Source organism: Cibotium barometz, chromosome 16, assembly GCF_041138505.1.
Source record: "Cibotium barometz isolate CiBa-2024 chromosome 16, ASM4113850v1, whole genome shotgun sequence".
Taxonomy (NCBI): domain Eukaryota; kingdom Viridiplantae; phylum Streptophyta; class Polypodiopsida; order Cyatheales; family Cibotiaceae; genus Cibotium; species Cibotium barometz.
The window spans coordinates 7,096,861-7,108,137 of NC_141061.1; the positions used below are offsets into that span (position 1 = coordinate 7,096,861).

An 11,277-nucleotide genomic window follows, 5' to 3' on the forward strand; every position below is an offset into this window, starting at 1 on the left:
GGACTGTAGGCGGCCAGAGCATAGGGGCTGCCCAAACAGGCTGGACAGCAGCCCAGCCAGGCGGCCAGAGCATAGGGCTGCCCAATCAGGCTGGACAGAAGCGATGGGAAAGCTAGCAGCCGGGCAGTGTGAACACACATAAATATCAGCATTTAATGCGAGATAAAACAAGTCCTGGAGAGAAAATTAGCCAGCCGACCAGCATACTAAAGGGGTATAAATACCCAAGGTATAATTCAGTTCATTTCATCTCATAATTCACAAAGTGCTGGAGCTAACTCAAGGGCCAGGACAGTCAAGGAGAAGCTAACGCAAAGGGTGAAGAATTGAAGGTCAAGGGCAGAGGATCCTCCTCAGCCAAGAAGGTTCAAGTTCAAGTTCAGTCTTCTATTTCAATTTTGCATCATTCTAATAAAAGCAAATACACCATTCGTGGTGGGGGCCCTACAGAGGGTATTCGGGACCCAATACTATGTCCTCTTCTCCCTCTCTCTCTCTCTATTTTTTTGCACGTCTACATTCAGTTTTGTGCGTTATTTTCATCGCGACAAGTGTGCTGATTTCTGAGCATTGAAGTTACCGATCTCCCCCGAAGCTTCCGCATGTTACAGAGGACTCACCGCCACATGAAGAGCGAGCCTACCGCCCATAGTCACAAGGGATGTGGGGGACGGACCCCTGGGACGGGGGAACGCCGTCCCATAACGCGCGGGAACGGAACGGGACAGGGGACGGCCAGGGGACGTGTGAGCCCACGCTGCAACAAGGGGACGGAGATTCCGGGACAGCGGGACGGCGGTTCGTGTGGGACGGAGCTGGACGGGACGGTCAGCGGACTGTTGCGCAGTGTGCCGTTGCGCCCTATAGCCGTTGGGCGCCTAGCCGTTGAGCAGCCCTCCCCACTTGGCCCATGGCTATAAGAAGAGCCCCCATTGGCAAGGCTCCTGGCTCAAGCTCAAGCCTCAACGCTCCTCAACTTTCAAGGCTCAAGTGGAAAGCTCATTGGCAATTTGGGCCAACACTCCTCAACTTTCAAGACTCAAGACTCAAGTGGGAATTGGGCAACCCGGCAAGGCTCTAGCTCTCTTGAGTCCTCAACCCTCAACTTTCAAGGCTCAAGTGGCATTGGGACCTTGGGTAAGTTGTAATTTCAAGTTCACTTGTAGTCTTGTTGCTCTCCTACACTCAACTCTTGCTCTAACCTCTCCATTGGCAAGCCTCTCCTACATCTCTCTCCTACTCTCGAGTCTCACCTCCATTGCTCAAGGCTCAAGTGACAAGCCTCTCCTACATCTCTCCCCTACACTCACGGTCTCACCTCCTCTTGCTTTAGCCGCTCCTACATCTCTCTCCTACTCTCACCTCCATAATTCCATTGCTCAAGGCTCAAGCCTCTCCTACATCTCTCTCCTACACTCACGGTCTCACCTCCTCTTGCTTTAGCCTCTCCTACATCTCTCTCCTACACTCACCTCCATTGCTCAAGCCTCCTTGGCACTTGCCTCCATGGCATCTTCATCGCGACCATCCCCCGCACCTCGTTCCGGCGGCGCCAGTACGAATAGAGGGAGGAGGACCAAAGGTTGGTCTTGGTGGGAAAGGGTCAACTCCGATCATCCCGGAAGTGGAGGAGACTCTCGCCCATGGTCCTGCAAGCTATGTCAATATAGGCAAACGGGTGGGGCAGATAAAGTGAGAGCTCACCTCTTGCATGAGCCCGGTCATGAGGTCCGATTTTGTGATCAAGTCACACCGGAGACGAGGAGGAGGCTTCTTGAAAGTGTTGCCGCACATAAGGCCTTGCTTTCAAGGAGGAGAGTGCCGCATGTGGCCGTGGATCCCACAACACTAGTGAGGCCATCCCAAGGTTCGGCATCCACATCGGCATCTCCATGTGCATCCACTTCATCGGCACCCACGAGCGCATCACCCGTCCCACAAGAACGGGCCCCAACACCATCCTTCTCCATGCCGACCGCATCCACACACTCACGCCGGCAAAGTACTCTTGAGGGTAGTTGGGACCCCAAGAAGAAGGAAGAGGTGGATACGGCCATAGCCCGCTTCTTCTTTCATGACCACATTGCTTTCCATGCTGCCAGGTAATCAAGAATTAAGATGTCTAGCTTAAGATCTATCATTTTACAATGTTCCTCTTACAAGTTACTTGAACTTTGAACTTTGAAGTTGATCGGTTATTAAATTATTCATTTTTTGTAGATAGATCGGACTACTTCAAGGTCATGGTGAAGAAGACAGGGGAGTATGGTCCAAACTATACGCCCCCATCATCGGAGTCCTTGCGCACCACATTGCTAGAGAAGGAGAAGAGGCTCGTGGAGCAAGCAACAGAAAACTCAGAGCGACAATGGGCAAGATATTCCCACGGTGAGATGTACTTCATCGCCTCACATGATGCTTCTGGGATCGGGAAGAGTGCTGATGTGCTAGCAGCAGAGTGGGCTAGTGGCATAGAGATCATTGGCCTAGACCTAGTTGTGGGCTTTGTTGCTGATGGGGAGGCTTCAAACAAGGCAGCCGGAGCGATCATTGAAAGCATGTACCCCAACATCACCGTGTCATTTTGCATGGCACATTGCTTAAGTAATCTCTTGAAGGATATTGGGGACTTGCCATGGATCCGGCCTATCATCCAAGTGGGCAGGCAAATAGTGACATTTGTCACAAACCATCAGTTCCTACTCCATGAATTCTCCAAAAAATCTAGCCGTCAGCTCCTCAAATACTCAGATACGAGGTTTGCCTACAACTTCTTGATGCTCCACCGATTGAAAGAGTGTAGTGGTGCATTGAGACAGTTGTTCATTAGTGACGAGTTCACTTCTTCACCATTGGCTTCCACTGAGACAGGAGCTCTATGCAAGGAAAAAGCAAAGAGCCCTGATTTTTGGGAAAAAGTGAAGTGCATTGATGCTATGGTTCAACCTATTGTCCACTTGATGAGGCTTGTGGATGGTATGAAGCCATGCATCGGCAAGGTATATGAGGCTATGGACAGCATGATAGAGAAGCTGAGGGATTTGGAGCCAGATGAGGACAGGTACGAGGAGATCCGTGCCCTATGTGTGCGTAGGTGGAACTCCTACTCCTCTCCTTTGCATGCAGTAGCCTATGTGGTGGACCCTGAGTTTCAGGGTAAAGGGCAAGAAAGTGACGCAGAGGTGAGCAAGCTATGGAGACTTGTCTTGACTCGACTTGTGCCTGACCCAAATGTTAGGCGGAAGATCCGTGACCAGTTGTCCAGGTATAGGAGCTTTCAGGGCTCTTATGGAGACATGGACGCACAGGATGATGGCTTTAAAGTTGGGGCTGCTTTGTGGTGGGAAGATTTTGGGATGAACCTGAGCTTCAGCATCTAGCCATCCGCATTCTCAGCCAGGCAGTGAGTTCCTCTTGCCTAGAGCAACTTTGGAGCTCATATAGTCACATTGCATCAAAGAAGAGGAACCGTCTTGGGGTGGAACGGGCAAATGATCTAGTCTTTGTGAGTGCAAACTTGCAAATGCTTTGCAAGAGTGCAACTGCAAAGGCTGATGCATTTACCGAGTGGGAGATGTCTCAAGATGATGAGGAGTTGGAGGAGCAAGTGGAGGACATCTCTATGGAGCGAGCAGGCATTGCAGGGACCCATGATCGTGAGGCCAGCACTTCACATGCCTGTTGAGGCTTTTTGACATATGTACTACTCTAGTGATAGTCTCTTTTTTTGTATGCCACTTACGTGGTTAGGGCCTAGGCCTTTGCCCTTGTCTTTTGCTTTAGCCTTTGGCGATTGGGTCCTGGGTGCCCGATCTCCTTTTTTGTAACACCCATTTTTTTGCTAGTATGACTTAATATTGATGCTTTGGAAGTGTAAAGTGACTTTGTTTTAGTATTGTTAAGTTTCTTAAATGAGTGCTTACGTAAAATTGCATATTTTGTATGTCGTCCCTTGCCGTCCCCCGTTCCCCGTCCCGGTTGCCAAGAATCCCCGTCCCCGTTCCCCGTTCCCGTTCCCCGTCCCATGTTACTATGCTACCACCAAGTGGTTGGGAAACTCATATGACTCAAACTCTCGGCCTGACATTTCTTATTGCACATCCTTTTTAAGTCAGTATTTCAATGCTCCTAAGGAGCCACATTGGAGTCCAGCGATGAGGGTTATTCGCTATCTCACGGATACCTATATATTTGGACTTCACTTCAGTAGTATGATCACCCTGCGTGGTTACACGGACTCCAACTGGGCCGGTGATATCGATTCCCAACATTCTCATGGTGGTTATTTGTACTCACTTGGATCTGGTCCCTTCTCTTGGTCTAGCAAGAAGCAGGATACTGTTGCACGTTCTTCCGCTGAGGCTGAGTACCGGGCCCTCTATCACGCCACCACTGAGGCTATGTATCTTCACCAGCTTCTTGAGGAGATGCGCATTACCATTGACTCCACTTCTACCATCTTCATCGACAGTCAGAGTGCGATTGCCCTCACTGGCAATCCTATTTTTTCTAACCGTACCAAGCATGTGGGTGTCCATTTTCATTTTACCAAGGACAGGTTGAGCTTGGTACCATCAGGCTCCAATACATTCCTATGGTGGACAACCATGCCAACATCCTTACAAAGTCCGTCAATCAGCCCATCCTTGGACATCTTCCTCTCGCGAACGGATCGGCAGTGGTCCTCCACCATCACCCTCCACATATTGAGAGGGGGATCACCCTCTCTATCCAAATTATTTATCATTTTTGTAACGGGCGCATGAGTCAATGAAAACCCCATGAGGGCATGGCTCATGTGAAAACCCACTGCATTGCATTTACCATCTTGCAAACCCTTTGCATAGCATTCTGTTTTTGTGTTTGGGACGCATGTGTGAATAAAAACCCAAAAAATGGGCATTCATGCATGTGAAAACCTCTTGCATTGTGGCATTGATCCAGTACCACTCAAACTCAAAAGCCTCTACACAAGTCAAAGAGCACATGTTCTACTTCCTCGACAACCCACCTTACCCAAAGCCGAATTCCCCTCATCTTCTCTCATGGTCCCCTTTTGGCCTGAGAGGGGGGTGTGAAAATATATCCAAAGTGATATTTTATCCAGCCCAAAAGGGTGTGATTTTTGGCATTTATTTGTCTTTTTCTGCTGGCCGACCAACACCCCTATATATATATATATATATATATATATATATATATATATATAAAGCCTCATTATTCACAAAACTATCTGAAGATCATCGTTTTTCTGCTGCTACCGGCACATCAACATCGTTATTCTCTGTATGCTGCTACTGTTTCTGTTGTTGCCGGCGCATCTATTCACCCTCTGGACATCCTAAGTTGCCTTCATTGATGCATGATGATAAAGGTATTGAGAAACGGAAAGGAAAAAAATGGATTGGCAGTAGGCATGCGGACAAAGATGGAGGAAGAGTATGAAAAGCTGAATAGATGAGATAGCTCAAATCCAAAGATGGGTTCTTAAGGTGAGAACCTGGCACAAAGAAGGGGTGGGATGCCTCTAAACACGGAAATGATGGTGAAAAACAAGGTTCTGGAAAAGGGGAAGATATGAATGAAGACTACAGGGCAAATCACTCAGTAAATGGTCATGATGATGGCCATGATCATGGTCCTGGTGAACCGTGATGGTGATGGCCATGATGATAATCATGGCAATGGTCATGAGGATGTTCATGATGAAGAGGATCACTGGATGCAGGGGCATGGTAACAACCCATCAGTTGCAGCTTGTTTGGGAGAAAGTTTTATAACCTCAATTTTGGTGTTGATACATCACCGCCTTCCCCTTCTTCACACCATACCTCTCTCCCATGTTCACAATACATTTCCAAGCTGAAGCAGTTGGTCCCTGATAATGCATCATCTGACACTAGCTGGCCATTGCTGACACCCCAAAGCACAGTTTAAGGACAACCATCTCCCACAATTGCAATCTAGGAAGCTCCTCTAAACCATCATGACTTTTGCTCAAATGGTGCCATGCCAATGTTCAGAAAGAACCTTGATACAAGCAATACACTAAATTCTACCTGCAATCACTTACAAGATTTGCTAAAGCATGTTGACTGTCGACTTGAAACAGATGCAAAACTGACTTGACGTTTGGTACATGTCCTTTGCCCTTGATCTGCATAGATAACCTTTTTGTCAAAGCATGAATATCATCACTTTGAGAGTGGTGTGTGTCACCCACAAGGAACCCATGAACTATACTGCTTGCCTCAACAAAGGCCTGCCCTGGCTTTTTCCATGCACTAACAGAACTTTTGAGCAGCTGCAATTCATACAGATCATCTGGCATGTCAACACCGGCATATATGCTTGACATAAGCAGATAACCGGATGTATACTTGAAATCAATTCTAAAAACATGCTTGAAACAACGTTTTCCCATCTCCAAATTGCTATGAGTTGTGCAGTTGGTGAGCAAAGACATCCATCCTAGAAGGTTGAAATCGAAGGGCATAGTCAGGAGAATGTCTTCTGCTTGGTTCAAGCAACCAGCTCGACCTAAAACATCCACCATGCAATTATAGAGCTCAACTGTGGGTGCAATGCCATAGTTTTCCCTTATTGATTTGAACAAAAAACATCCTTCATCAAAAAGACCTTTGTGACTGCATACTGACAGCAGAGAAACAAAGGTCACATGAATTGGATCCAATCCTTCTTGCTGCATCTTCCTAAAATAATCCCAGACCATATCATGATCACCGTGCTGAGTAACCCCTGCAATCATGGCATTCCACGACCATGTGTCACGCTTGGACATTTTGTCAAAAACTCTACCTGCATCCTCAAGGTTTCCACATCTAGCATACATGTCAATAAGGGTATTGCTGATAATTATATTCAGGTCTAATCCTGCTTCTATGATATGGAAATGTATGTATTGACCTTGGTCAATTGCTATGGTGATGGAGCATGCTTTTGAGGCAATGACAAAAGTTGCTGCATCTGGCTTGCAACACACTTGATGCATTTTGTTGAAAAGATGGAGTGCCTCCCAACCATGCCCGTGCTGTGTGTATCCTGCCATCATGGCATTCCATGTCACCACATCTCTAATCAACAATTTGTCAAATACATTCCGAGCATCCTCGAGGTCCCCACATCTCGCATACATGTCAATTAGACTGCTGTTTATGAATGAATCAAACCTGACATCACTTTTGATAGCATAGGTATTTATAAGCCTGCCCTCAGCTAGGGCTTTTATTCTGGAGCATGCTTGCATGGTGCTGACCAGTGTTGTATTATTTGCCTTTACACCCACCTTTGCCATTCGATTAAACAATTGAATAGCCTCCTGACAATGTCCAGAATTGATGCATCCCGCAATCATTGCATTCCATGTGACCACATCTTCTTTAGAGAGGCTTTCAAAAGTTCTCTTTGCATCCCCAAGGCTCCCACATTTAGCATAAATGTCAATAAGCAAGCTCCCAATAAACACATTTGCTTCAAAACCACCTTCGATGATGCATATATGAATCAGCCTGGCATGATCGAGGGCTGCTATTTCGGAACAGGCCTTCAAGAGGCTTACAAACGTAACACTATTTGGTTGGACATTTCTTAATCGCATGGCAAGAAAGAGCTGAACAGCCTCTTGACTATGCCCACACTGAATGCAGGCTGTGATAATTGCATTCCATGATACAACATCTTGCTTTGGCAGCTTCTTGAACACCGTAGATGCATCTTCCATGCTCCCAATTTTTGCATACATGCCAATAAGTGTGTTTGCGACATGCACATCAGATTCCATACCACTTTCCAGAATGTAAGCATGGATAACCCTGCCCTCATCTACATCAGTGCATGCTTTCAGAACTGCAACAAAAATGAACTCATTGGACTTTATACTAGTCTGTTGCATCCTTTGGTAGAGTTTGATAGCCTGCCAGTTTTGCCCAACGTTGACATGTGCATCTATAATCATACTCCATGTCCACAAGTTTTTGTCCGGCAGATTGTCAAATATCCAGTTAGAGTCTGATAAACTCCCACACAAAGCAAACATGCGAATTAAGTGGCTCCCTAGAAAGACATTTGACTCTAATCCCCTTTTTGTAATATGGGAATACAACTCCCTGCTTGCTGCCAAGTCTTTCTTCTTAATGCACTCCTTCACCAAGCTATACAATGCATGATGAACAGGCACACCACCTTGGATCATAAGGTGTCAGAAGATAGGTTTATGATGCATGAGAAGCATACCTAGCAGCTTGGATCATAAGGTATATCACGTGTGCTTATTCACATCAGTCAAGTCAAGGTGCTGGAGATTGGGAAGCTTGGTGAAACCTGTCAGAATGGAGCCCCTGAAGTTGTTGCTGAAGGTGGAGAAGAAGAGCAGGGAGAGAAAGGAGGTGATGTTCGATGCCCTTCCCTATGATACCCTTAGTCAAGGACCCTTACGTAGCACAAACAAAAAGGATGGTCATGAAACCTGATAATGTAGAAGGGCTTCCTTTCATTTCTCATGCTAAGCAAAATCACCGACCATAATAGCCCAGAAGATCTCATTCTTTTCTCATGAGATTCACATTTGGCATAAATATGCATGAGCACGTTCACAAGGAAGACATTGTGCTCATATTCACAAGCTTCAAGATGCAAATAAGCAAGCTACTGGGCTACCAGCATGACTGCGTACTGTGCCAATAAGATAAAAGCAAAAAATTGATTCAAACAGTTACTTGAATCGATAAGCAGCTTGAATTTGCAACGAAGAAGGAGCTCGTAGCATTTGACTGCTTCAATCTCCATTCCTGGGGTTGTCCTCTTCGTTTCTTGACATCATCACACTAGTCTTGTTAGATAGTTCTTCTGGAGTTCCCGTCAATTCCAATTCACTCCCAACCTCCATGCTTGGCTCAATTTTGACGTTCAGGTCTTAAAGCGTCGGAAAGAAGAAAAGAGAACCCGTTACACACTGCAGGGTGCCCGCCAATGTACCCAATAAGGTTTTAAAAAAAGGCTTACCGGGCACTCCCCCCTTGAATAGTGGACTTCAATCCTAGTTAGCTGTGCCATCTATTGCCTAACTTTTTCAAAATCTTGGGTAGCCACTTGAGGAAAAGCAGCCGAAAGAGAAAAGGATGCTAAACAAACATAGCAAAGCAAGGCTAGATAGATGCTAATGGAACATCCTACATTCAACCCAGATTTTTTATCGTAAACTTCTTCTTTTTTAAAAAAAATCTTGACTTAAAAGTAAAAAGTATACATGTTATCACCCGCATACACAAGTGCAAAGGGGAGATTCAAACCCACAATCTACGAACTCTCGAACTCCATTCTAACAGATGCACTAACTATTCAAAAATCTGGAATCCAGGTTAGAGATGACTAGTTCCATGCACATCCCAGCCTATTTAACATGCCTATTCTGGTGTCTATTCAAAAATCTGGAATCCAAGTTTGTGCCATGCAGATCCCAACCTATTTACCATGCCTATTGTCAAAACTAAATTGGAAGGGATATTTCAAAGAGAGTTTGGTAAACTCTCATCTCTTGCAAAAGCTTGGGCCAACGCAATTAAGGAGGCCCAGAGCTTGCTGAGGCAAGTTAAATTAAGAACTAACCTCAACATAGAAGAAAAAGAAGAAGGGAGAAGCTATAAATTGGAAGGGATATTTCAAAGAGAGTTTGGTAAACTCTCATCTCTTGATTAAGGAGGCCCAGGACTTGCTGAGGCAAGTTAAATTAAGAACTAACCTCAACATAGAAGAAAAAGAAGAAGGGAGAAGCTATAAATGTTGAAATATACGAGTGAATAAGATATGTGCGGGAACAAGCCCTTAGCAAGAGGCTGTAAAAGAGAATATGTAAATGAGTGAGAAGCTCTGAAAAGGTGAGAAGTATCTACTGGGAGAGAATAAAGGGTAGCATGAGAAGATTTAGGAGGTGTGGAGATATTCTGGGAAGAGGTGGAGAGATCAAGCAAAAGAGGTGGAGTGAATCAAGGAGAGATTAGTGGGATTAGATGCTTGGATGTAAACTCTATAAATTGAGGCATTGGCCTAATGAGAATTTGCTAGTTTTTGATTATCCATGCCTACATTAAGCTATCAGTTAATTGCTCACTAATCATGTCTTAATTATTATCTAATCTCTTTTCTACTGATGTTGATTCTAGCATTTGATCCACCATAGCTCATCACATTGCTACAAATTTAATATGGTATTAGAGCCTAGCCTAGAATCCTTCAAATTTATGAGCCCATTATCTTGCTAATCACCTAACTAATCAAGATTAATAGATAATCAAGATTAATAGATTAATAGATAATCAAGTTTTACCTCTTCTTTTCAAAGAGCTTCTGTACCCCCAGCTTGTGGAGGGGCTTGATCTCCCTCCAGGCTTAACAATAGCCTCCAAGCTTTTAGCCACACATAGCTACAAGCCCCATGCTCTAGCCCATCAAAGAGATTCACCAAACCGCCTTCTACAATAGCTGCAAAATCGCGAATTCACTGGTGCCTTTTTTCTGAAGAGAACTGGAGATCTTGTCTGCACCAGAAGACATTGCTCTAATTCCTCTTGGCCCAAGGGGTTTTCAAGGGTGCTCTACAAGTTGGTGAAGACAGTTTTTGATTTCATCAAGTCTACAGTGAGATCCAAGCTCTCTATCAAATCTGCATGTGACTTTGGTAAAACAAAGATTAAGTATTTAATGTTTGGTCAAATCTTGTATTTCTTGGCTTAATCCTCTACTAGACTAATTGCTATTAATGGCCTTGAAAGGATTTGAGCTCATTTGAACTCTAAGGCCCCAGATCTGGACTCCCCGCATACTCTGTTTTTTGCACACAAAATAGAGGATTATTTTGCTAATCAGTGATTAATCAGTACTAATCACTGTATTTTGGTGCAATTGAGGGTTCAAATTAACCATTGGGTATCTGATACAGATCCCTATAACTTCAGATTGCAATTCGGAGATGGTTTGATACTCCAACCATTCTGTACAGATTTGTTACCCTTGGTTTAATATAATTTCTCGTAAATTTATGCTGATAAATCTGTTGTTGTAATTATCACCTAAACACCAGATTGAGTTGTAAAAGGGTAGACACTGCCCTTGAATCTTGAAATTGGATCAAGAGGTAAGACCCCCTTCACATCATCATGAGTACGGCACAAGAGATAGCCAAATTTAATGGGGAGCAGTTTTACACATGGCAGACAAAAACCATGTATCTGCTCAGGAGGAAAAATCTGTGGGGGCTAGTTG

At 44.9% G+C, this 11,277-nt stretch overlaps 2 protein-coding genes across 2 annotated transcripts; one reads left to right on the plus strand and one right to left on the minus strand.

The window, feature by feature from the left end:
- The first annotated feature begins 2,092 nt into the window (after positions 1 to 2,092).
- Positions 2,093 to 3,685, plus strand: LOC147630316 (uncharacterized). Its single transcript, XM_086810074.1, has 3 exons — positions 2,093 to 2,102; positions 2,221 to 3,265; positions 3,349 to 3,685. Exons 1-3 carry the CDS (start codon positions 2,093 to 2,095, stop codon positions 3,683 to 3,685), a joined length of 1,392 nt encoding a protein of 463 aa, XP_086666200.1.
- Positions 3,686 to 5,437: 1,752 nt separating this feature from the next.
- On the minus strand, positions 5,438 to 8,949 carry LOC147630317 (pentatricopeptide repeat-containing protein At5g27110-like). Its single transcript, XM_086810161.1, has 2 exons — positions 5,901 to 8,949; positions 5,438 to 5,809 (listed from the first exon to the last, which is right to left on the minus strand). Exon 1 carries the CDS (start codon positions 8,210 to 8,212, stop codon positions 6,056 to 6,058), a length of 2,157 nt encoding a protein of 718 aa, XP_086666287.1. The 5' UTR covers positions 8,213 to 8,949; the 3' UTR covers positions 5,438 to 5,809; positions 5,901 to 6,055.
- Between the last annotated feature and the right edge of the window lie 2,328 nt (positions 8,950 to 11,277).

Excerpts from the sequence above, each read along its gene's own strand:
- LOC147630317 (XM_086810161.1), bottom strand. The coding sequence starts at position 8,212 with ATGATCCAAGGTGGTGTGCCTGTTCATCATGCATTGTATAGCTTGGTG.
- LOC147630316 (XM_086810074.1), top strand. Across the intron at positions 3,266-3,348 it reads ATCCGTGACCAGTTGTCCAG|ATTTTGGGATGAACCTGAGC; the intron begins GTATAGGAGCTT and ends TGTGGTGGGAAG.